We start from the raw sequence: 26,029 nt of genomic DNA, 5'->3' as shown, positions 1-26,029 counted from the left end.
TCACCCTCTCACTGTGTCTGCTCTCATGTCCCTCTCTCCAGGCCATGATTGTGCGTAATGCAAAGGACACGGCGCACACCAAAGCCGAGCGCAACATTCTGGAGGAGGTGAAGCATCCCTTCATCGTGGACCTGATCTACGCCTTCCAGACGGGGGGAAAGCTCTATCTCATCCTGGAGTATCTGAGCGGTGAGTCAAGCACTCAATTTAAAAGGATTTTTGTCATTTGTCCATGCTGGGGGTGTCAAAAGAGCTGGAGCAAGAGAATGTATGTGAGAAAGCTGTTGTGTGTGTGTATGATGCAGAGGAATAACTGCATGTTTGAACATTAACTAGGGAATCGTTTATACTGATGGAGCAAGCTTGGGAAATTCTACAAAACGGAATAATACTATTTGTAATATTGTTGTTGAACATAGAAACAAAGCACACATTCAGAAAACTCAAATAATCCCACACTGGGTAATCTGTCCCTTAACTTTACCATCCTGTAACTATGATTGTCTTCCAATAAAGAACGGCACGTATGGAATCGAAGATATATACAAAACGTCAAAAAATACATTAGGACGGGGTTGGCTCTCTGAAATTGGGCAGAGGCAAAGGCTTTCAGTTTGTGTTTTTGCATTGTATGCCACAAAAACATAAATAGAGTCAAAGGTTCAGACAAAAACATTGTTTTGTCTTTGTTAACGTTATGAAGATTATTATCTTGATTATATCAAAAAGTAAAAACTTTGACAAGCTTTGCAAAAAATTTCACAGATTTGAAGATAGCATTGAAAGGACATATACAACTTCCGATAAGCGCTACTTCTTCCCTTCAAACCCTTGAATTCAGTATTTAAATGATGGCTGCATAACATAATGGCTATGTTTGTGATTCTGCTGAAATCTCATAATCTTACATGAAAATGTGTCACCATTCCACTGTTCCACTGTGTGTTTTGATGCAGGTGGGGAGCTGTTTATGCAGCTGGAGAGAGAAGGCATCTTCATGGAGGACACAGCATGGTGAGTTAGTTTGTCTGTCACCGGTTAAAAACAAACTTAAAGGTTCAGTGAGCGGAATGGTCAATTTAGCTAACTTCCTGTCAGTGACTGCAGTTAGCAGTCCCCTCGCTCGTCCCCACGTCACCACATTAAGCAGCGAGTTATCTAGCATCATCTCAGATTCGTAAGTGTGATAAAACATGATAAAAACCATCAAAACAGACATTGGGAAGGATTTTTACCTGCTCCGCCATTGTAAGCGCATAAACATTCACCAATCTGTCGCTCTGCACGTGCACCGGCAGTGAGACGGGTGCCGGTTTGTAGCGTTCTCTCTTCTGATTGGTTATCAGTAGTGGGATCCCCGAAAAGTTTATTTGACGATTACATGCAGAGCAGATCGGCTTCATGAAACGTGCACACTATATAAGTGATCACGGTATGAATAAAGAGCGATTTAACACTCTGAACCCTAGGGCTATTTTGGCCGTTTTGCATACTTTTGATCAATCCTTACTAAACTACAGTAAGAAATGTTTATCATGCCAAAGTTTGGTATCTTTTTGTTCAAAACACCCTAACCTATATGACCTGATAGTTATTTCTTTCATTTTGACATGTTAAATGATCATATTGGACCAAAAACCACATGATAAATGTAAAAACGGATTTAAAAAATATATTATTTCTACCATGGGTAACTCAAACATTCATATTGAATTTTTTTGAAAGCTGAAAATAAATACATGGAATGTTTTTATGGTAATTTAGAAGTTTGATTGAGGTGGCATCAACCTTCATACAAATGGTATGAACAAATAGCAGGTGAATACAAAGGGCGTTTTCCCCAAATTCCTCAAATTTCTGTCAATCATAACACAGAGGGCACATAAATATTTTTTAAGCTTGCTGTGTTTGGTATATTTTGTTTCAGTAAAACTTCACCTACATTACCTGCCAGTTTTTTTTGTTAAATTTTACATAATATTTGAACATTATGGACCCAAACCACAAAAAACAACAACATTTTTTTTTTTTTTTCATATATGCCTTTTTATTAAAAAAAGCTAGGCCTAGGTAGACCTATATAATAAAACATACAGTATATGGATACATATATGACATGTATGTGTAAAGAACAGATTATTAGGCTACTGTGTCTGTAGGCTACACGTTATGAAGGCTGGCTGCTGTGTACTCAGTGCTTCAGTCAGACAACAATGGCTTTATGTAGCCTACATAGTCATACTTTGACTCTGAGGATGAACTGTCCTCCTCCTTCATGTCAAAGAACAAGCTGATAGCTTGACTTACGTTCAAAGTTTTCTTCAATATGACTAAAACATTCTCAGTAGTCTATCTTCAAACCTCTCAGTACCTCTCAATCTTCCTCCGCGTCTGTCAATTTTGTTAGCTAGCAGCCTCGTCTCTCTCTCGCATAGAGAGACTCTCCCACAGCACAAATATTAACATAAATAAATCGCTCACTTCACCTTTAACCATCTGGACATGGGATAACACCAGCCTAGAGCTTTTTCCTCTGACTCATCTACAGTGTGTTTCTGATAGACAATGGGTATTTGTTTCAGATGTCACGCATAAACGGGCAGATAAAGAAAAATATTCATGGGGTGGCAAGAGGATGGCAGGAGATTTTAAGGGATGGCAACCTGTGTCAGTTGTATATACAGGTCCTTCTCATATAATTAGCATATTGTGATAAAGTTCAATATTTTCTGTAATGTACTGATACACATTAGACTTTCATATATTTTAGATTCATTACACACAACTGAAGTAGTTCAAGCCTTTTATTGTTTTAATATTGATGATTTTGGCAAAAAAGTAAAGAAAAACCAAAAATCCCTATCTCAAAAAATTTGCATATTTCATCCGACCAATAAAAGAAAAGTGTTTTTAATACAAAAAAGTCAACCTTCAAATAATTATGTTCAGTTATGCACTCAATACTTGGTCGGGAATCCTTTCGCAGAAATGACTGCTTCAATGCGGCGTGGCATGGAGGCAATCAGCCTGTGGCACTGCTGAGGTGTTATGGAGGCCCAGGATGCTTCGATAGCGGCCTTAAGCTCATCCACAGTGTTGGGTCTGGTGTCTCTCAACTTCCTCTTCACAATATCCCACAGATTCTCTATGGGGTTCAGGTCAGGAGAGTTGGCAGGCCAATTGAGCACAGTAATACCATGGTCAGTAAACCATTTACCAGTGGTTTTGGCACTGTGAGCAGGTGCCAGGTCTTGTTGAAAAATGAAATCTTCATCTCCATAAAGCTTTTCAGCAGATGGAAGCATGAAGTGCTCCAAAATCTCCTGATAGCTAGCTGCATTGACCCTGCCTTTGATAAAACACAGTGGACCAACACCAGCAGCTGACATGGCACCCCAGACCATCACTGACTGTGGGTACTTGACACTGGACTTCAGGCATTTTGGCATTTCCTTCTCCCCAGTCTTCCTCCAGACTCTGGCACCTTGATTTCCGAATGACATGCAAAATTTGCTTTCATCCGAAAAAAGTACTTTGGACCACTGAGCAACAGTCCAGTGCTGCTTCTCTGTAGCCCAGGTCAGGCGCTTCTGCCGCTGTTTCTGGTTCAAAAGTGGCTTGACCTGGGGAATGCGGCACCTGTAGCCCATTTCCTGCACACGCCTGTGCACGGTGGCTCTGGATGTTTCTACTCCAGACTCAGTCCACTGCTTCCGCAGGTCCACCAAGGTCTGGAATCGGCCCTTCTACACAATCCTCCTCAGGGTCCGGTCACCTCTTCTGGTTGTGCAGCGTTTTCTGCCACACTTTTTCCTTCCCACAGACTTCCCACTGAGGTGCCTTGATACAGCACTCTGGGAACAGCCTATTCGCTCAGAAATTTCTTTCTGTGTCTGTGACTGATGGGGGTAAGTCTTTTGTGTGTGTTGACAGTTTCTACCTGGCTGAGATCTCTATGGCCCTGGGTCACCTGCATCAGAAAGGCATCATCTACAGGGACCTGAAGCCAGAGAACATCATGCTCAACAACAACGGTAGAGAAAACACTCACCTAGATCTTCAATGTAGTTTTGTTCATGTTTTAGAGATTCAAGATGGTTTATTTGTCATTATGCACAACACTTACAGCAGCCGTCATTAACAATGAGATTCTTCAGTCCCAGGCTCCTCTCAACGAAGCAATATAGAAGAAGAACATGTACGATAGAAACACACAAGTGAAGAGAGCAACACCTGAGACACAAATAAACACAGTAGAGCAAGAACACAGTGCAGATAGAAAGTGTGGAGATAAGTTGCACCATATTAATATGAAGTAGAATGCTAAATAAAGTTTCAATTCAATTTAGACCAAATATAATACTGTATGTGGAAATAAAAAAATAATAACTGTAGTGGAATAGGATGTTGTACATGTAAGAATGATGTTACATGTTCTTGCTTTGGCTCCTTTTCCCTTCCAGGACATGTGAAGTTGACAGACTTTGGTCTATGCAAAGAGTCCATCCGCGACGGGACGGTCACCCACACCTTCTGTGGCACCATCGAATACATGTATGTCATACCATCACTATAAGGATTTTTGTAGATACATTTCGTTAGCCTCATAGCATAATTGCCTAAATCATATTTACTCTACTCTACTTTTACTCTACATCTACTCTATTCTACATCTACTCTACATCTACTTTTGGTTAGCCTAATAGCATAATTGCCGAAGTCATATTTTAAGGGTTATAGAGTAGGGTAAAGTAGATGTAGATTAGAGTAGATGTAGAGTAAATATGATTTAGGAAATTATGCTATGAGGCTAACGATTTGGGTTTTGGAGCCGTCTCCACATCCCATCTCCCTAACCGGCAACCGTGGCTCAGGTGGTTAAGCGGGTTGGCCAATGATCCAAGGGTTGGCGGTTCGATCCCCGCTCTGCCACCAGTGTCATGGTTGTTGTGTCCTTGGGCAAGACACTTCACCCACCTTGCCTCGTGTGAATGTGTATGACTGCTGTATGTTTGAGGTGGTGGTCGGAGGGGCCGTAGGCGCTGAATGGCAGCCACGCTTCCGTCAGTCTGCCCCAGGGCAGCTGTGGCTACTATGGTAGTTTACCACCACCAGTATGACTGCGTGTGAATGAATGGAACCTGGAACCCTGTAAAGCGTCTTTGAGTGCCTTGAAAAGCGCTATATAAATCCAATCCATTATTAACACAGTGTAGTGTATCTGCTGTCTCACCCTGGTCCTCCCTCCCCTCAGGGCTCCAGAGATCCTCATGAGGAGTGGACACAACCGGGCGGTGGACTGGTGGAGTCTGGGAGCTCTCATGTACGACATGCTGACAGGAGCAGTGAGTGCTTTTCCACCTATCAGCTCCTTATGCGTCAACTGTAATTCACAACACTGTGTTTTTCTTTTCTCTTTTCTATATCTTAACTATTGTTTCTGTCCTGCTACTTTTCCACATAGCCTCCATTCACCGGCGAAAACCGAAAGAAGACAATCGACAAGATCTTGAAATGCAAACTCAGCCTTCCACCTTACCTCACACAAGAAGCCAGGGACCTCCTGAAAAAGGTGAGCTGTCAGAGGCTTCATTCTGCAAGGTGGGGGGGGGGGCTCGTGGTGTAGTGGTCAAAGCCCCCTCACCCCTTCATAGAGGCTCAGTCCTCTTCACAGCAGGCCCGGGTTAGAATCCAGACCGGGTTGTTCTCTGCATGTCATTCCTCTCTACTACGTTTCATACCTGTCTCTCAAAACTGGTTTATAAAAAATAAGCAGAAATTGCATTTAGAGAGGCTGAGAAATGAGTGTTAATACAGTACGTCTTCTTTCAGCTGCTGAAACGAAATGCCTCATTGAGACTCGGGGCTGGAGCAGGAGATGCTGCAGAGATCCAGGTACAAAGTCTATACGGGCAATGTGTCCAATATGGATTTAGTTTAACACTTATTGCATTTGTTTTAAGCTTGGAGCCTCACTCTTGGGTTCAAAACAAGATGACGGGAACTATTCCTTTAACTGTGTTTGCTTTTTTATGAAAGGTTGCGCATCGCTAGTTAGCTCATCACAAATACTGGTAGTCAATGGGAAGTATTAGCCTGCCTCAGCTGACAGTCTGAAGATAAACTTTACTACATCGCTAAACGCTCCAGTGTGCTTGTTGGGACTTTATTTCACTATGTTAGATAAGGTGTTAAAGTGCGCTCTGGATGCCATCTATACATTTATTTTTGCACTTTATGTCATTTTACAATCAATTACAAACAAGAAGGAAACCGTGCATGGGCAAAATCACTGTGGATGTGCTCGTCAGTAGGTCAACAGTACACATTTGATTCTAAAATGATAAAGTTTTAAAGTAAAGAGTGCAACACGATGTAAATAACACACGTCCCAACAAGCACACAGGAGATTATTGTTGTTGTAAAGTTTATCTTTAGGCTGATAGGGGAGAACGGGGTAAGTAGGCACACTTTTTACTCTAGTGAGAATTGCTCATCACCAAAACATCTGTCAATAGCCATTCCTACATTAAATTGAAGCTTAAGGTGTTGGCTAGAAATGTGTGTCTCTCTTTTTTTCCAACGTATTGTAATGAATAAGTAATTTACCATCAAAGACACTCTGACACATTGTGACAACCAACCCCATCAAGGGGTCGGTTGTCACACACTATGGGGTTGTTTGTCACAATGTTATCTTAATGGGAATAATCTTAAAAAGAAGGCAAGGAGGCAGAACCAAATTTGAATGTTTAATTGCATTGTCAAGTTGACAAATAGGCCTACATAACTTACTGTAGCCTTGGCAGCTGGTCTAGTTTGGGATGCACTGGGTTGTTTTGATTTTGTTGCCCTTTTTTCTTTTGCTTGCTAGCTGCCTTTTCCTGCTCTATTCTTTCCTTCTCTGGGGTGTCAGTGAGGATACAGCTTGACAATTTCTTTCGTTATTGGGTTCCTTTTCTGGCTGCAGCCTTGAGATAACATGTGACAACCAACCCCCCAAAAAATTTGACGACCAACCCCAACTTGAATTTCTTGCTAGCATCAAGGCCAACAACCATCTGACAACTAATTAGCTTGCTAACCACAATCTAAACTATAGTTTACCCTTCACACTTTCTGAGGGTAACAAGTGTTTTGTTATAAACCCATTGTGTAAAAGCCTAGAAGAAAAATACTGAGAAGCAAAATATTTTGAATTTGACATGAAAAACACAAAACATCCTCTCACCTGAAATGCAGCTGTCTTCCTCCAAGGAAGTCTATGTATGTGACCTCTGATCCCAATTCTGGACCTTTTTTATATCAACATTTCAGAGCTAGCGCGCTCTGGTGGCGAGATATAACGAATGTGACATCCAACCCATGTGACAAATTACCCCGTTCTCCCCTACTTTACATTGACTACCAGTATTTGAGCTAAGCCAACTAGCGATGAGACCTCTTTCCATTTAAAAAAGAAATGCACTCGCAGGTAAAGGAATGTTTTCTGTCGCCTTGCCTTGTACCCGAGAGTGTACACCCTAAAAATATTTTAAAAAATCCGTTAATATAATAACTGAGAAAAATGAAAATTATTCTTGCCTAAGCTGGTGATATTCATGAAATATAAAAAAAAGCTGTCATTGTACTTCCAAGGGCCACTCATTCTTCCGGCACATCAATTGGGATGACCTCCTCTCTCGCAAAGTAGAGCCTCCATTCAAGCCCTTTCTGGTGAGTTACCCTGCGTTCCAAATCACACACTCTTTCTTTTTACTACACTACATACTAAAGTACAGAAGAGTTTTAGAGCCACAGGAGAGAAAAGAAAATCGTATAAGGAAGTTTTTTTTTTTTCATTATGTCAAGAAAAAGGACGAATTCTCCAAAACGCTATTCCAGTTAGTGGCGCATCTAAGTATTTTCAGCATACTACAATTGAAGTGCATGTATTGGGACGTCCTAAATCTTTTTCTGGCATACTAAATAGTAGGAAAGTATAGAGATTGGAACGCAGGGTTAGTCTTATTACGCAGCAGCACCTATATCCTCTTTGACTGGTCCTTGAATGAGTTGATTAACCCAGCCTCCTCCTCTTTCACCAGCAATCGGCCGATGACGTCAGCCAGTTTGACTCTAAGTTCACCAGCCAGACTCCAGTGGACAGCCCGGATGATTCCACACTCAGCGAAAGTGCCAATCAAGTCTTCCTGGTGGGTAAAGGGAGCTATACCTCCTAGCAAAACAGCCAACCTTGCTGCTGATTTCCTTTTTTTTCACAACACACGTGCCACATACATAACAAAAAAAGAACACATACAAGAAAACTTAAAAGACAAAAAGAAAAGCTAGCCTGAAGGTGGATAGCCTGAACATCAGTCAGTATCAGGGATAAAGCAGAGTCTATACAGTCCAAATAAATCACATCAAAATACAAACAACAGTAGAGCACACCAATCAAGCAGTTAAGCATCTTCCAACAATGTCAAAAAGGGTTTCCACACCATACTAAAACTGTCCCCGTGAATTCCGTTTGTAAAAGCCAATCTGTTTCCATCCGAGCAAAGGAAATCATTTGTTGTAGCCTCCCTCCTGAAGCACTGGGCCTGTGGAGACCTGAATAGATTTAACATATTCAACTTTTTAGCTGCAACCATGAGCATTTAAGAGCCTGCCTTTGATGGAAGGGGAGGGCCCTTGTCCCTGTCAGAGCAACCACATATTGTCAACTTACAGTCCTTGCTGCTACTTTAAAAAAAAAAAAAAAATTTAAATATTTTTTGGCATTTTTTTTGTGCTTTTTTATTGATAGTGTAGAGACAGAGTTGAAATGGGGCAGAGAGGGGAGTGACATGCAGAGAACGACCGCGGGCTGGAATCGAACCCGGGTCTGCTGCTGGCCGAGGCCCATGGGGGGGACGCCCTACCAACTGAGCTAAGGGCGCCCCCCTTGCTGCTACTTTTCTGACTCACTTTCTGTTGTCACATACCTGCAAACTCGTCGCTTTTCGGCGATATTCGCCGTTTTGGATCAAAAAATTACCCACGTGAATCTTACAGATCCGAAGAGTTTTTTTTTTCTTTTTTGGGGGGTGGGAGGACTCAATCAAAGCCTTTTTGAAAATAAAAAATTAGAGGCTTTGATTAAACGCTGTCAATGCGTCGGAGCCGGAGGTGAATGTAACTTACTAGGCTGAAAACAGAAACTAACGGAGGGCCGCAGCTCACTGTACAGTCCCTTTAGTCGCGTTTGCCGACATGGCTCTGTATATTTAGACTCGAGACAAACAGATCGCGGAAGCCGTTCCTGTAGACAACGTTAACGGGCAGGATATCCCCGACTATCATTTTATCCATCAAACCACAGTTTTTTCTGAGCGGCGGCTCACTCACTCACACTGGCGAGGTCTCCCGGTGATTTTCACCGTCACAGCGATCGACTCGCTGCTTTGCTCGGGCGGAGGCTTTGTGTGAAGGTGATTTAACATCACAGTCGTAGACGAATGTTATAACTTTATGCTGCATATTTTGCACTGCACTGTTGACCAGACATGGGGGACTCGAGTCACATGACTTGACTCGAGTCAGACTCGAGTCGCAAATTTGAGGACTTGAGACTTGCTTGACTAACACTGATAAAAGACTCGACTTGACTTTGACTTGGTCTTCATGACTTGAGACTTGACTTAGACTTGAGACAGATGACTCGAAATGACTTGAATTTTTAAAAGTTAGATTACGTTAGAAATTATGTTTTATTTTGAAACATGATCGGTGATTTTACAGTGCAATGCACGCAGCGCGCTGCGCGGACAAACAGCGTCAGCAGGTCAACACAGGAGCAGCAGTCATAGTCTAGAGGCGGCTAGACCAAGAATAATTCACGTGAGCCTCCCACACGCTTATAAGTAACCCAATCACAGTAAATATGTAGCGCCTTCTTCCCTTCCCTTTTCACGTTGTAACGGCCCCCGGGAAGTCTTGTAAAAGAAAACGAAAGTAACGAGCGTTTCCTGCAGCGCTGCTGCCTTGATAACGCACGCTTCCTTATCGAGCGCCCTACCTCCACGGACTGTAGGGTTTATAAAAGCATCTCTGTGAGACGAAACAGCCGTTATGATGTAGGCCTAGACCCTTATGATGCAGTTCGACCTTCCACGTTCACCGGCTCCCTACAGCTCACAGCCGCCGCTCCCGCACCGACAGCACAGCAAACTGCCCGTTATGACAGTTCGCCAGAGCCGGCCCGAGGCATAAGTGAACTAAGCGGCCGCTTAGCCCCCGACTGCCTGGGGGGCCCCCTAAAATGTTTTTTTTTTTTTTTTTTCTTAGTTTGTGTGTTTGATATTAACATCATATTATGCAAATGTGAGTTATCATACAAAAAAATGAATAAAATGTTTTGGTCTAGATAATTAATAGCCTAAAAATGTAATCAGTTCATCTGGGAGGAAATCCGAAATTATCTGATCATGTCACGTTCACATCCATGCACAGTGTGTATAGAGTTTATTTAAAAACAATTGGAAATGGGGCTGCCCTCAGTTGCCCATGCACTGTGTATAGTCTATAGCCTATTTCAGCCTTGTCTGTGGAAAAAAAGATACAGTAGCTGGACAACAGAGTTCTTCTGCTTCGTTCCTCACACTGCATTTAAATGCATTCACTATATTACAGAGAAATATGTCCCGTAAAATAAAAAGAGCTCCAAGCCCAACCCAGAGGACCCTCCATAATATTTTATTTTAGATTTATATTTTTATGGAAAATCCATGTGTCCTTCTTCAATAGCTTCTAACTCATCTGACCCAGTGTCTCCAAATTATTTGTTCACACAAAATTTCTCAGATTTAGCCTCTTAATTTTCCTCTCAAAGTGCACCAGATTCATGCATTTCACTTTAAAAAGGTTAAAAAATCTCACAGGGGGGCATACCCCCGGACCTCCCTAGGAGGGTCTGAATCTCGGCTGTCTAATATTTTCACACAGCCACACAGTGGAGGCACTAGCGGAAAACACTGGGTGTGTGAATGATATTTAACAAAGATCTATAGTTTCAGCAGCGCTAACATTGGAGAGGGGCCCCCTAATCATATTTCGTTTAGGGGCCCCTGAAGGCTTGGGCCGGCTCTGCAGTTCGCCCCCCAGTGTGAAAAATAAATGAATCGGGATAAATCAAAATGTGATCCTGCCATAAAATAAAAAGGTGATTGCCCTGTTTAATTTTAAATGCATTATGGGCATTAAGTGTCTGTTTTGTGTAAGTAAGCTATAGGCCTATCTGTTACTATTTGCCTTTCTTGTTTTCCATGTTAAAAGTAAGCTACTTGGAAATTGAAAGTAGCCTAAATGTGGTTGAAAGAAAAGGAAATGTGCGGTGTTGATCATATGTGATAGATAAGGGGTCGCTATTGGATGCAGACATTATGAGATTCGGACCTTTGCTGTAAGAAAATGTTGTCAACTGGACCCATTTCAATTTTAGTTGAAGACCCCTTGGTCAGACCAAGAATAATTCAATTGTAGTTCAAGGATGATGTTGTCGATGACGGTATGAAGAAGAGAACTGTGGAATGCAGGTCTTTTAAATGTAGAAACTGGGTTAGATCATATGATTTTTGTATGACTTGACTTGTGACTTGCTTGACCAGAGCAATGACTTGACTTGTGACTTGCTTGATTCTCACCACATTGACTTGGACTTGCTTGAGACTTGAAGGTTATGACTTGAGACTTGCTTGTGACTTGCACATTAGTGACTTACCCCCACCTCTGCTGTTGACCCACACAGGACTCTTAAGTGAAGCTGACATTTTAATGAGCGCACATTGCAGAAATGAAGCGCCTGCAGTGCGCTCACAATCAGAGCCGGGCCCAATCGCATAAGCAAACTTTGCAGTTGCTTGGCCCCCGACTGCCAGGGGTGCCCACAAAAAACATTTACATTTTTTTTTGTGTTTGATATTAACATCATATTATTATATCATACAAAAAATTAAAACAATGTTTTGATCCAGATAGTTAATAGCCCAATAATTTAATGAGTTCTTCTGGGAGGTAATCCGAGTTTAGCTGATCACGTTCACGTCCGGTCCATGCACAGTGTGTATTGAGTTTATTTAAAAATATTTGAAAATGGGGCTGCCCTCAGATGCCCATGCACTGTGTATACTGTAGTCTATAGCCTATTTCAGCCTCGTCTGTGGAAAAAAAGATAACTGGACAACAGAGTTCTTCTGCTTTGTTCCTCTCACTGCATTTAAATGTATTCATTATATTACAGAAAAATATGTCCCGTGAAAGAAAAAGAGCACCAAGCCCATCCCAGAGGACCCTGCATAATATTTTATTTTAAATTAATATTTTTATGGAAAATCCATGTCTTTCTTCAATAGCTTCTTATTCATCCGACACAGTGTCTCCAAATTATTTGTTCACACAAAATTCCTCAGATTTAGCCTCTTAATTTTCCTCTCAAAGTGCACCAGATTCATGCATTTCACTTTAAAAAGTAAAAAAATAATCTCCCGGGGGGGCATACCCCCGGACCCCCCTAGGAGAGTCGGGATCTCAACTGGCTACTATTTTCACCCAGCTGGACATTGGAGGCAATATATGAACACTCTGGCTGTGTGAATGATATTTAACAATAGTCAATAATTTGGACAGCGCAAACACTCGACCCCCCCCCCTAGAAGGGACGGGTGTTTGTCACCTTTTTCACCTCCTATGAGTTTGCAGGTCTGGTTGTACAGAGGTCTCAGAGTTGTCAATGAAATCGATTATGAGGTGTGTGAATAGATTATTTAGTTCACAATTCGGCCACGTCCTAAAAAGTAGAACAGTTGGTCATTTGTTTAGGACCTGTACATAGGGATATGTATCATTAAATAGGAAAAGGCCATGAGGCGTTTAAACTTTAAAAGCCCTCAATGTTACAATCACCAACAATGTAATACTTTTTAATAAAACCATAAATGTGATAACTGGAAGATAATGCAACAAAAAGCTTTTGGGCTTTTGTTACATTATGGACATGTTAGTACATGTTGGGCTCTTACAATGGCGACAATGTAAGTTATCACAAAGATGACCTGGAGCCAGTCAGTTGAGTACTTTCTCACAATTAGTATGTTTACTTTTTGTAGAGAACACATTTTGTTGTAGTACTCCCAATATCTCTTTAACATTGAAATAAAAGTCAAGTTATTAGAGCAGCACAGATGCATCATGTACACTAACATACTGACAATGGGCCAGCTCTGGACACATACACCTCCTCTTTTTTATTTTCCTTTTTCAACAAGTCGGTCTTACGAGAAATGGGTTAATGCTTCCCATCTGGTTTTTAGTCTTCTGCTTTTCCTGGAAGCTTCCCTCACTGTTCCACTCGCATTGCACGAGATGGTTTACCCAGCGTTTCATTGCTCATCATCGACTTGTGGCTTGTGTTTTTGGAAATGCCGTCTCATTGAAGAGGTGGACTCACTTCTCTCCCCCTCCCCCCAGGGCTTCACATACGTAGCTCCATCTGTGCTGGAGAACGTCAAAGAGAAGTCCTTCTTTGAGCCAAGGGTCCGCTCGCCACGCAAGTTCCCAGGCAGCCCCAGAACACCTGTGAGGTATCAGTAAAAGCTCTCTCTCTCTCTCTCTCTCTCTCTCTCTCTCTCTCTCTCTCTCTCTCTCTCTCTCTCTCTCTCTCTCTCTCTCTCTCTCTCTCTCTCTCTCTCTCTCTCTCTCTCTCTCTCTCTCTCTCTCTCTCTCTCTCTCTCTCTCTCTCTCTCTCTCTCTCTCTCTCTCTCTCTCTCTCTCCATTGTTCATTTACAGATTTCCCCCCCACAGCATGTCTTTCCCACATTGCTTAACTCATAAGCTGATCTTGCAAAAAATGTAGCCAGCTTAGCCATGAATAAAAGCCATCGCTTAGAAAAGAAGTTCTTTTCCAATGAGCTTTCTGAGGGCTCAAACAAGAATAGTCCATATGGGTTGAACATTGTTCATTTCTCTGCTTGTCAGACAGATAAAGGGAATTGAGGACCTTGTGTGTCTTTTTACTATGGTGAGAATGGTGTCTATTGAATTCACATCCATCCTGTGAGGTTAAAGTGCCTTTTAAACTCCATACTTTTTTTTACAATTTTTTTTTTCTTTTCTCACTGAACAATCCCATTCAAGAGCTGCCTCTGTGACCTGTTCACATCACTGAATCAAGGGGAATATTCCAACCCTGTGTTCCAAATCGCATACTATTTTCTTCTTTCTATTCATACATACTACAACTGATCGTAAAAATAATCTAGTTAGCATGCAGTAGACATACAGTTGGGACATACTTATTTATTTCATCATAACATTGCGCCTCGATCTTGCCTCTTGCTAATATACCCTTCACATCCCTTGTTGTTTTCATACGGAGGCTCCGTCAATGTGACGTTGATTCCGGTGTGCACTGGATTGTGGGTCAGAATCGCCCAAATAGCATGCAGATTTCAACAAAAAATCTTGTATGGCGGTAGTTAGCATTCGGGTATTTTAAAGCATACTCAATGTTTTTTTCCTACCATACTAAATTGCAAAAAGTATGGGTTTTGGAGCGCAGGGCTTGTTTCTCACATCTCCCTCTCCTCTAAATGATAAGAATATAGGATAGGCATAAATACGCTATAGCCTCAGCCTAAACCTTTTCACTCACTGTTTGTTGTTGAATGAATGTTTTTAATTTTTTTTAATGACTGAATAAATAACTACTACTACTAACTCTTCCACAGTCCAGTGAAGTTAGTAGGCGGGGACTGGTGGCCCCGGGGCCCCGCCCACACAGCCAGCCGACCCCTGCTCTCCCCTGGCTCGGTGGAGCAGCAGCCAATGGAGGAGCAGATGGACACCACCAGTAGCAGCAGCAACTCCGAGGCCTCTGCCCCGCTCCCTATCAGGCAGCCTGCAGGCCTCAACGCAGGGCAGCCCTACAAGAAGCAGCAGGCCTACCCTATGAACTCCAAGAGGCCCCAGCATCTACGCATGAACCTATGACGCACGGCCTCGCTTAGGAACTCTTTCAATTCCTCCCTCTTCCCTTTTTATGCTTTCCCTTTCAAAGAGACTTCTAGATTTATTTTTTAAAATTGATTGACACTGACTGATCACCAGCTCCTCCAGCAGCGCCTTCCCCTATTCTCTTAGCCCTCAAGTCCTCCCCACTCAGCCTGATGCAGACAATGAACAGTACCAGTAGATACAGTATCCGCGCGGTGCTCCTCCATTAAAGCTGGTGTGGGCAATGCTAGCAGACGACCACCGGGCTGAGGCGCTTTCAGTGGAACTCAAACTGGCATGATGACATGATTCACTGGTGCTAGCTCTCAGTTCTGGAGGAAAGCAGGTTACGTTTTAGTGTTTACAAGTGTTTGGCTCCATTCCAGTGAAAGAATTAGGTTAAAGGTGGTTATTTCTCCCTCAACACGCCAAGCTTTTTGATTTTGATTATTATTTTCTTGTTGGATTGTCAGAGCGTGCAGGTAACAGTCAGTGCGTTTCCATGGGACAACTAGATTGGATTAAGACATATACCGAACTTGCCACTCGAACGGACCGCGTCACTTGTCTGAGTATATATGGCCTTTCAGAGAATCGGATAAATGACCGGAGCATGGCTATGCTAGGTGGTGCTGTAGCCCATTAACTTTTATGTTCATACCAAATTAGACTAAATGAACTTTTTTTTAGTGGGGTGCAGTAGCCCTTTCAACAAGTGGTTATAGAGCCAGGTCCGGTTCCATTCCGGCAACAACTCTTCGATTTATTACGTTGTCTCCCCGGCAGGGATTCAGAGCAAGCGCAGAACGCAAAGTCTGATGTGCGATATGCATCCTGTATACATGCAGATAGAATGCCGACTACGAACGAGTTATCTAGGTGTTCTTATCCGACTTCTCTTGTCCGTTAATGTGCCGATTTGTGTGCGAAGTAGATCGGATAAAGTTGTTCACATGCATTTTACAAGTCCTGTTGAAGTCTTATTCATTTATTTACCCGTCTGCATGTAAACACACTGACTGTCAGTAGGTAGGATTTATTGGATAACAATTTCCCAATGCTTCCAGTATTCCTTATATCTGTTTGTGAGGAAAACAATCACATTGCCTTGGTAACAGGAGCGTGTAGGCAGGAGTAGGCAGAGCAGCTAGAAAAAAGAAAGGAGTGACATTTCAGCTGAAAGCATCAGGTCCACAATTGATTCCAAAATGCTGCAACTGCTTCACTAGTGTGTCTGAACTGGGGAATGCTTCTCCTCGTTAGGTGGACCTGTCCAGAATCACTGTTCACTTGAATGTAAAACACTCCAAATGCCTTTTTTGGTGTGATACCTAGATCTCCCCCTGCACTCAGCCAGCGGGCGCCCTAACCCGCATTACTATGAACTAGCTGAACATTGAATGAATGAAAATGTAGCTTAAGATTGAATGTCTCCCCCTTGATGTTTCTCGTTATCCAAAATACTGAACGAATTGACCAAAAGCACTGTGTCAACGAACCAAATGATTTGTGATGGTAAACAAAAAAAAAAAAAAAAACGCCGTAGACGTGTTACTGTTACTACCAAGCCTCAAAGGTTACACCGTTTAAAAAAATTCAAAAATAAAAATCTCATGACCTCAAAATGTAGCGATGTTCCCACGTTGAAGCTAGCATAGACATTCTAATGTGCTCATGTAAGTAACCCAGAGGATTTTGAATGTAGGTGAATTTAGCCTAGAGATAGAGGTTCTATTGGTCAGTCTGGGGCTGAGCTTGAGGGATTTTCTTTTCTACCATTCCAGTACAATCGTGTTAATGACAAGTCACTCCACTTTCTACTTCCACTTGCTTCCTTTTGTTACAATATTTATTTCAAGTGCCATTGTGTTTTCACTGCGTTGGGTCACACTATGCAAAACTATGTATTTATTATGTAGCGATATTTAGAATAAGGCAGCAGAATGTGTGAAAATATTTGATTTGGAATTCTTCTTGTCCGAGACTTATTTTTTTGTCAGAAGTATGTATGTATAGTATGATTTTTATTTTCCCACGGAACATGTCTTACAAAAAACCTCAGTTACAGCTTTATTTTTTCATTCCAAAATGAAGGATGGCGACCTAATCTTCTCTTAATGATGGGTATTATTGTGGCATTGATTCACAGTCCAGGAGGATTTTCAGAAAAGAAAAATGTGATATCTTGGGCTTATCTGGCAGAAAACTTCACTTACCCTGCGTTCTGAATCACATACCCTTTCTTTTTTCTATTCTACATACTACATCCGACGATAAAAATAATCTAGTTAGGATGCAGTAGGCATACTATTGGGACATACTTTTACTTATTTATTTCATCATAACATCTTGCCTCTTGCTTTTATATCCGTCACATCTCCGTTTGTTTTCATACGGAGGCTCCGTTGATGTGACGTCACTTCAGGTTCGCGCTGGATTATGGGTCAGAATCGCCTAAATAGGATGCTGTTTTCAACACTAAAAATCCTGGCCGAATGTAGTAGACATTCAGGTCTTTCTAACTATCCTAAATCTGGCCACAAGAATAGGGACATACTAAATCTTTTTTCTACCATACTAAATAGTAGAAAGTATGCGATTCAGAACGCAGGGTTACTCTTCGTTGCAGTGCTTAAAGCAAAGGGCATCTATTGTGAAACAAGAAGATGCAAAAACCAGTGAGCTTCTTTGTTTGTGCAAGGTTCACTTCACTCAAAGATGTTCATTTATTTGCCTCACCGACCCATTGATGTGATGATAGTAAACATGGTATATTAAGTGTGTGTTCACATATGCTTGAGAAGTATTCTACGCCACACTCATGTCTAAGAAGGACCATCTTATCAAGCTCACTTCAGGTGGGAATCCCTGTAGGACTCAAAATGGTTGTTTAAAGTGCTACGAGGAACTATTAAATATTTCTGAACAGTCTCCTTTTTCCTATGATGTTCATAAATTACATGTAACAGCAAACAAGTCCATCGTTGCAAAAGATTGCTATTTTTTATAGTTTTTCTTTATGCCTTTGTCAGAGGTGCTCTCACCCAGGAACAACTGCTGGTGTAGTAAAAATACTTTAACGCTTTTGTCTAAAGGGGGTGCAGGAATAACTACAAACTGAAAGTTCCTCAGAGCACCTTTAAATCACTGGTGGGCATTTAATGACATTTGTTGCTGTCCTTAGATCTGGCAGTTCAGATGGTTAAATGCTATTGTATCATGTACATAATGAAGTGAAAATTTAAATGATATTGTTTCTGAGCAGTGGCATCATAACAGAATGGACCATCAGTACAAAGCAAAGTGGCTAAATGTCTTCATCTTTGGCAGCAGTTTACGGATTGATTTTCACACCAAAGTGTTGATGCTTAGCGGTTCAGTCAGTAAGGGATTTATTTTTATTTTGCTCCATTAAAAAAAAGTCACAAACATTCAAACGTAGATCTTTTATTCAGATAGTTTATGGATAAAAATAACACAGTGAAATGATTTTTTTTTGTTACATAATAAAATAGATGTTTCTCCAAGTCTTTGGTTTTTTTTACAAAAACGAGGTGACGTCACCTCTATAGAAAAATAATTTGTTGTAAATCAATCCCACGAGCTCTGTTGCATCATTTGTTATCAGTTGTGAAAAATACAAGTCTTTGAAAGCTAGAAGAAAAAACAGGTTTTGTCTTTACGACTGCTTTGTCTGTCCTCAGTGCGTGGACGCTGGCTGGCAAAGGTCTGTTCAGACATGGACCATGTGATGTTACAGTGCACTGGGCTTCCTAAAAGTATTTGCAGTATTGCTACTTGTCTTCCCTATTACAGCTCCAAGATGCATCTAAAGCAGAACTCGGCAAGCACACCTGAGCACAGGTCTGCAGCTGCTTACCTCCATTCATTTATTGTTACAAAATCAGAAAAAAAGTCACTTCCATAACTTTATAAACACTGGATGAGAAAGGGTTCATGATGAGGGAAAATGTTTAAAATGAGTTATATATTTCTTGACGTTCCCGTATTTACAAGTAGAAGAAAAAGTGGAAACAATTTGCTGCCCCATCAGGAAACGCTTATATAAAGAATAAAGGTGAATAATAATAATAAAAATAATAATAATAATAATAGCAACACAACAAAGGAGGAAATCACCTAAAAATAAATGAAACATTTAAATAGACTCGGGCCTGAAACGGATCCACTTCCAATATCTGCCAAATTGACATGTAGGTATGTACTGGTAAATAAGCCAGAGGCATGCCTACTGTATAGGTGCAAGTTGTGTGTCCTTATTACTGACCTCAGAACAGCCTTAAACAGTGTGTACCAAGATAACTTGTCAGTGGCGTTTGACACCCAAAGTGAAATAATCACATATTAAGAAGAAGCTAATATGAATATGCCACACCCCCCACCTGTGCCTGTATCAATAAACCTGCAGGTGTGGAGAGGTGGCTCCGTCCCTCCACTTGTACACCTTCTCAGTGATGACGGTGCGACACAGAGGGCAGCTCTTCTCCCGGTTGAACCACAGAGCGATGCACTCGGCGCAGAATATGTGCTGCAAGGAAGAAGAGACAGGTGTTCATGTAAGTAACCTAGAGGATTTTGAATGTAGGTGAATTTAGCCTAGAGATAGAGGTTCTATTGGTCAGTCTGGGGCTGAGCTTGAGGGATTTTTCTTTTCTACCATTCCAGTACAATCGTGTTAATGACAAGTCACTCCACTTTCTACTTCCACTTGCTTCCTTTTGTTACAATATTTATTTCAAGTGCCATTGTGTTTTCACTGCGTTGGGTCACACTATGCAAAACTATGTATTTATTTGATATTTAGAATAAGGCAGCAGAATGTGTGAAAATATTTGATTTGGAACTTGTCCGAGACTTATTTTGTCAGAAGTATGTACAGTATAGTATGATTTTTATTTCCCACAGAACATGTCTTATAGACAAGGCAGGTCACAACTGATGCAGCTTCACTCCATCAGCTTCACAATGTGGAGTCAGCTATTCTGAATGAGAATGCTTTTGTGTCAAGATCAGTGAAAATCTTCTCACGATCCGCTACCTATCTGTACTGTGTGTGTGTGTGTGCACAGAATAAAAATCAAGTGTTAATAAACAGCCTAGGCTCTGTAAACGGGTATGTTGCTACGGTGGGCCCCCTAGCTAGCAACCCGTTGACAAAGCCTAGAATGTGTTTTAACACCAGATATGTTAGTACACGCCACACACACACACACACACACACACACACACACACACACACACACACACACACACACACACACACACACACACACACACACACACACACACACACACACACACACACACACAAGATCGTAAAGAGATATAAACCAATTTTCTTTAAAAAAAGGGAGATTGAGAACAATGGTTCTTCATAATTGCTGACTCCACCTTTAAAAAGTCAGATAAGATCAATTTAATTTCATAAGAAAAAAATTAAAGCATCATATAAGAGAATGGTGGTGAATAGGGTAAAGTGCAGGTGTGAAAACATTCCCTGCGTTCCAATCCCCATACTTCCCTATTTAGTATGCCAGAAAAAGATAGGATGTCCCAATACATGCACGTCAATTGTAATATTCTGGAAATACCTAGATGCCCCTTTAACTCCAATTGCAATTTGGAATATTCATCTTTATTCTTGACATTTCTCGACATAATGAAAAAAAATCTTCCTTATCTGATTTTTTTTTCTCTCCCGTGGCCGTAAGACTCTTCTGTACTTTAGTATGTAGTGTAGTAAAAATAAAAAGTATGTGATTTGGAATGCAGGGATTGTCTGCTGCTTAAGGTTTTGAATGTTCATCATACAACAGGTTGTTTTACCTGGCAGAGCAGAGAACGGGGCTCCCTGTACTCCCCCTGACAGATGGGGCAGACGTCTCCGGCCTCGCTGCACTGCCCCCTAGTGGCTGATGAGCCTGTGTGCTGACAATCAAAACAAGCAAAGAGAAATAAGAACACCTCCACAACAAAGCTGGTCAACATGAATATGAGCCTCAATAATCTGTGCACAACATTTGAAACATTTAATAATGAATTAACAAAAGACACTTGTTTGCCACTGACCTCGCCTTTCAGACACATCCTCACAGTCTTCAGTAAAGACGTCCACTGTCCGTACAATCCCAAAAGCTGAAGGAGAAAGAAAAGCAACAAAGCGCTTAAGAAAAGAGATTTCTTATTATATGTCAAATTGAATACAATAAAGATCTATTTCTGGTAGCGATGAGAAGACTTTTGGCTTATTAATACTATCAGTTAAACTTTTTTTTTTCTTTCAAGATGGACATCCCTTATTTGTGGTTGGTTTTTTTCCTGATCCTACCTTCAATATGAGGTAGGCAAGCGCCAGCAGCACGCCCAGTGTGAGCCCAGGTGTGCCGTCAGCCTCCTGGTAGGTGACCAGGTAACAGAACCACAATGTGACAGGAGCTGTAGCCTGGTGCACCTGACCCAGCTCCTCAGTCAGCATCAGCCACTGCCCCTGGAGACACACACACACCAAACAACAACTTTTCAACCAGACCAGCCAGTCAGATCAAGTGGGACTTGTTTGGATCGTAAAGGTACATTCCGCTAGCCTGTAGGGTATGTCGCTGAGCAATAGACCTTCCCAACTCAAGGGGCGTCACCAACACACGCATTTCATAATACCACTGCACGCAATTGGATAGCACTACAACCAATCAGAGCAAAGAACAAGGACACATATTTAGTCCCGTTCTTTTAGCGAACATCGGGGCTAACCGGTAAGTTAAACTTTTGCCGTGGTCGGTCGGCAAAACAGAACAATTCTTCTTTCTCGATAACAACGTATCCGCAGCCGTCTTTGTTGTTTACTATCACAACGCATGCGCAGCACTGTCGTCATCCGGTTACGCCCCGCCCATATCAGATAGTACGCTTTGATTGGTAGCTCTGAAATTTTCCGACATAGTTTATGAAGAGAGAGATCAGGAGTCTGGATTTCCAAGGTAACATAATGCAACATTTGAATGGAAAAAATAAATATTAAAAATTTAAATAATCCCTCTCGATGATCACTTTTGCGTTGTGGTGTGTTTATCGTTTCATTCTTAAAGGAATACTTCAACCATACGGAACCGGCGTTCTATCATTATAATAATTGGTTTATAATATAATGAATTAGGTTTTTCTTCCCTCAGTCTTTCCTCAGTCTTCCCTTGGCCCAGCTGTCCTGTTAATCCTAACATTTTACCATGTGTGATGTCACACATGGGGAAATGTATGGTTAGACAGTGAGACCATAAAACAATCTTTCTGAATAAAGAATAATGCCTGGCTCTCACCTGGCTCCTGTAGGCCACCAGTGAAGATGGCAGCAGCAGAATAAGGCACTTGATCCCCATGAAGAGGAACTTTATGATGAAGTTGTTGATGCCCACCGCCCATAGAACCTCCCAGAAACCCAGAGGCGTGATGGTCGGGCTCAGGAAGATCAGGCTGGAAGGAGAGAGAGACATTCAGGTTCAATGGGTACATTCATCCTGACATTGTCCACTACAATCCAGCTTTAGCTATTTGATATATGATGCAGTACCATGTAAAGATACGCTGGTCTTATGTGTCATAATATGAATTTCACTGTTCTGTTTGTTGGAAGAGTTAAGTCATCCAGAGTACAAAGCAATGACTACGGTGATTTCTGGATGGCTGGGCAACTGGTCCTAGTGTGAGTGTGCCCTAACTGAGAAGATTTTATATATCAAAAACAGGTCATTTCTATCAGGAAAAAGGTGGCACAGTCTTCTCCTCAAGGGTAACTAGTGTAAGATAATGCATTGACTCTTACCAGTAGTAAAGTGTCTCAGTGAGAAAAGTGTAGTAAAGCAGGAGGGTGGAAGAGATGAGGAAGAGTAGCAGCCATACACACTGCAGCTTTGAGTGACGGTCCTGTAGAGGGATGAGGGGAAGGACAAAAACACTGTTTAGGAATGCAGCAATGAGATGTGTGTGGAACCAACAAATGAGATGTTCTGTTCTCGTCTCACCTGAAGAAACACCTGCGTCTGAATGCTTTTATTCACATAAAGATAAGTTGTGAAGAGGCCGACCCCAACTGCTAGACCTAGTACATGAAGAGAGAGAGTATGACAAGTTGAGGTGAGTTCACATTTTGCCATGAATTGCCGTTTGCTTCACTCAGTCATACTCACCAAGAGCATGTTGGACGACCAGTTTAGCACACAGTATGACCAGGAAAGGAAGGCTCTTCTGGAGCCAGCGGAGGAGAACGCGCAGCTCCGACAGGGAGGTGCTGGCTTCTCCAGAGTCCAGGTCAGAGTCCCCTGGGTCAGGCTCAGACTGATGCTGGGCTCGGTGGTGTCCGTGTGCCTGAGAATGGGAGTGGCTGTGTGGGTTGACTCTGCACCTCCGTGATGAAGGCCCTCCTCCTCCACCGGACTCCCCAGGCCCACCAGCGGACATGCTCACCCTCACATCAGTGCTCTCCAGTGGGCTGGCAGCAGCAGCACCAGGGGCTGGGGTCCTGGTGGTCACAAGCTCCGGCTCCAAAGTCAGAGATAAACCATTGCCTGCATGAGCGCCGCCCCGCTCACTTGAATTAGGATGCATCACAGTAGGAGGCTCCTGCAGTTTCAGTTCTCTTCTGGAATCACTCCTATTAGGAAACAAAAGACACAACTTTATCACCTCTGTACAGCATCACCTGTCATTACAGCTTTATTGACAAGTTCTATGATATATTAGCAGGGGTGGACTGACCATCTGGCATGCCGGGCAAATGCCCGGTGGGCCGGCGGCCTTTTGGGCCGACCCGGGCCGACGAGGTTCAATTTAAAAAAAAAAAAAAAAAAAAAAAAAAAAAAATCTGGGCCCGGCCCGTCCCATCCATGGCCGGCCCGACCCGGCCCATGTCACACAGCCGTGGGCCGAGGTCCCTTCCCTCTCGGCCGCGCAGACTGTCAACTTAACCTGAAAGACCAATGAAATATTGGCCCATTCATCATGATTGGTTCTGTACCGGGCCTGGCCCAATCACACACAGCGGAGGGCCGAGGCCCCGCCCCTTGGGCCTCGGCTGTCAATCACTCAATCAAGTCACGTCACTAACAGACAGAAAAACAACTCGAGAAAAACGGAGAAGAAACGGAAAGGAGACAGTTGCTGGACTAGTGGTAAGAAGTTGAAAATAAAGTTATGTTGAGAATAATTGTGTAGCTTGCTAAATTTTAAAACAGCAGTAGTTTGCCAACAGCTAGCTGCTTGCGTTAACATCATGGATAGAGCCATCTATAGAGCCATGTCAAAGTGGCTATTTTAGCTAACAACCTACTAAACATTTGCTAGCTCTCTTGTGGTTTATTTGGGGAGTTAAATAGCTCTGTTGTTGGTGTATTGAAAGAGTATCATTACTTTGCTAGCTGATCAACATTAAAGTGAGGAAGCTGTCAGTTTTTGCTTCTTGCTGTAGCCTACTTATTCAGTATAGTGGATTTAATAATGTTTTACTTAAATATACTTTTCTGTAGGCTACTGATTGTTGACATGGTTAAACAGCCTACTTGAATTTTATTTATTTTATATATGATTTAAATGCAATTTAAAAATGCAGACTGTAATTTGACCTGAACGTAAAAAATATATTAATATATCACAAAGTTAACAGTAAATGCAGAAAAGTATATTCACTCAAATATGCAACATAAAGTTGTCACACTTTCTCCTTTCACAACACTGAGTGTTTGAGGCATTAGGCTTCTCTTTTTTACAAATATTCAGAAAATTAGACCACCACAGAATTGTACTTACTTTTTACAAGCTGGTAAGTTTATTTTACTAGACCTGCTTTCTAGACCATCATGTACTTTAGAATAATATACATTAGACCATTACTTTTGTACACTTTTTTTCACATTGGTTTACTTAGTAAAACAACAATTTGTATATTGTAATGCATCTTTCCACCTCTTTAACTGATACATCCTCAAAACCTCAATCAATTGTGTGTCTCTCCTCATTTATGAAACAGGTTGAGACACCATCCACAGAGGAGGAGTCTGGAGAGAGGGAGCAAGGAGCAGGGGGAGGTTGATTACTTTGTCCATCCTGAGCCTACCATGTTAGAGGCATTTTTGAGCACCACCCACAACAGAATACTATAGCTACTAACACTTTGTAAATATTATTGTATTATATGTCTGTACACTTGTTCAAAATAAACCAACATTTTAATTTAATTCAATGGAACAGTCATCTTTAAGGGACCGTGATAAATGTGTTCTGGTGGGTGGTCGATCAATTGTGGTGGGCCGGTCTGGGTCCAAAATGCCAGGGCCAATTTTTGGTCCCAGTCCAGCCCTGTATATTAGTAACTAACACTAATGTAGCTTCCACTGTTGTCTGTTCATTTTAACCCCTCCATGCATGAGTAACAAAAAGCTCTGTCAGGACGAAAACCTTTCGTTTAGCAGAAGCATTAACCTTTGAATTTGTAATAGCTGTAATTAAATAAAATGTGGACGGCAGTATTTAATGACACAGTTAACTTTCGACTTAATAACAGTAACACACATTACCAGTTAGTTAGCGTGTTGTCTGCTAATTAGCTGTCAAGTATTGCAACTTCCTGGACTCACCCTAGCGTCGAACACGCGCTAGGTGCTTTTTAAAAACGTTAACAAGTCAGTTACTTCAGTCATTTTCTAACAAACCGACAGACAGACTAAAAGCTTGACTGGTTCCTGGTTCCTCCATAGCGAACTGTGATGCGGTTAGCATTAGCAGCTAACAGATGTTTAATATCAGGCCAGGCTAGCTGCTGTGAAAAGCTTCCGCTCACCTGTCATTCTGCAGCCGGAGTTTCATGGTAAGCTTTCGGTCTCCATCGAATACAATGTCCAACTGGCTAAACGAAACCAAGTCAAAAGAAAAGCAAAAAAACAAAAGTGAACCTTGTGTCTTTTAGGCTAAGCCATAAGCTGCTTGATCAGACATCTTGACGCTGTT

At 41.8% G+C, this 26,029-nt stretch overlaps 2 protein-coding genes across 3 annotated transcripts in view; one reads left to right on the top strand and one right to left on the bottom strand.

Annotated features, from left to right (window-relative positions):
- The window catches only part of rps6kb1a (ribosomal protein S6 kinase b, polypeptide 1a), a 25,125-nt gene extending 6,582 nt beyond the window's left edge, over positions 1-18,543 (top strand). The window contains exons 5-15 of the mRNA XM_080041167.1: positions 42-189; positions 957-1,014; positions 3,934-4,034; positions 4,464-4,554; positions 5,255-5,345; positions 5,465-5,572; positions 5,833-5,895; positions 7,639-7,716; positions 8,088-8,195; positions 13,492-13,604; positions 14,752-18,543. Coding sequence (XP_079897293.1) covers positions 42-189; positions 957-1,014; positions 3,934-4,034; positions 4,464-4,554; positions 5,255-5,345; positions 5,465-5,572; positions 5,833-5,895; positions 7,639-7,716; positions 8,088-8,195; positions 13,492-13,604; positions 14,752-15,013 — 1,221 coding nt within the window. The 3' untranslated portion in view covers positions 15,014-18,543. The remainder of the gene's footprint in view (positions 1-41; positions 190-956; positions 1,015-3,933; positions 4,035-4,463; positions 4,555-5,254; positions 5,346-5,464; positions 5,573-5,832; positions 5,896-7,638; positions 7,717-8,087; positions 8,196-13,491; positions 13,605-14,751) is intronic.
- rnft1 (ring finger protein, transmembrane 1) lies at positions 18,449-26,029 on the bottom strand. Of its 2 annotated transcripts, none has more exons than XM_080041169.1 (9): positions 25,600-25,737; positions 23,218-23,681; positions 23,053-23,129; positions 22,854-22,954; positions 22,351-22,504; positions 21,366-21,524; positions 21,107-21,172; positions 20,864-20,965; positions 18,449-19,565 (listed from the first exon to the last, which is right to left on the bottom strand). In XM_080041169.1, exons 2-9 carry the CDS (start codon positions 23,633-23,635, stop codon positions 19,431-19,433), a joined length of 1,212 nt encoding a protein of 403 aa, XP_079897295.1. In that variant the 5' UTR covers positions 23,636-23,681; positions 25,600-25,737; the 3' UTR covers positions 18,449-19,430. The 2 variants fall into 2 exon arrangements, with proteins under 2 accessions (XP_079897295.1, XP_079897294.1); XM_080041168.1 differs by lacking the exon at positions 25,600-25,737 and adding an exon at positions 25,863-26,029 and having other exon boundaries at positions 18,450-19,565.

The sequence above is a fragment of the Ammodytes marinus genome, assembly GCF_949987685.1.
Source record: "Ammodytes marinus genome assembly, chromosome: 14".
Classification (NCBI taxonomy): domain Eukaryota; kingdom Metazoa; phylum Chordata; class Actinopteri; order Uranoscopiformes; family Ammodytidae; genus Ammodytes; species Ammodytes marinus.
Note: the sequence above shows the minus strand (reverse complement) of the source record. Positions and strands in the feature narration are given on the sequence as shown.

Coding starts and splice junctions, on each gene's coding strand:
- rnft1 (XM_080041168.1), bottom strand. CDS start 25,888: ATGAAACTCCGGCTGCAGAATGACAG. Junction 22,505..22,853: donor ACTGAGACACTTTACTACTG/GTAAGAGTCAAT, acceptor CTCTCCTTCCAG/CCTGATCTTCCTGAGCCCGA. Junction 20,966..21,106: donor GGATGTGTCTGAAAGGCGAG/GTCAGTGGCAAA, acceptor TTTGATTGTCAG/CACACAGGCTCATCAGCCAC.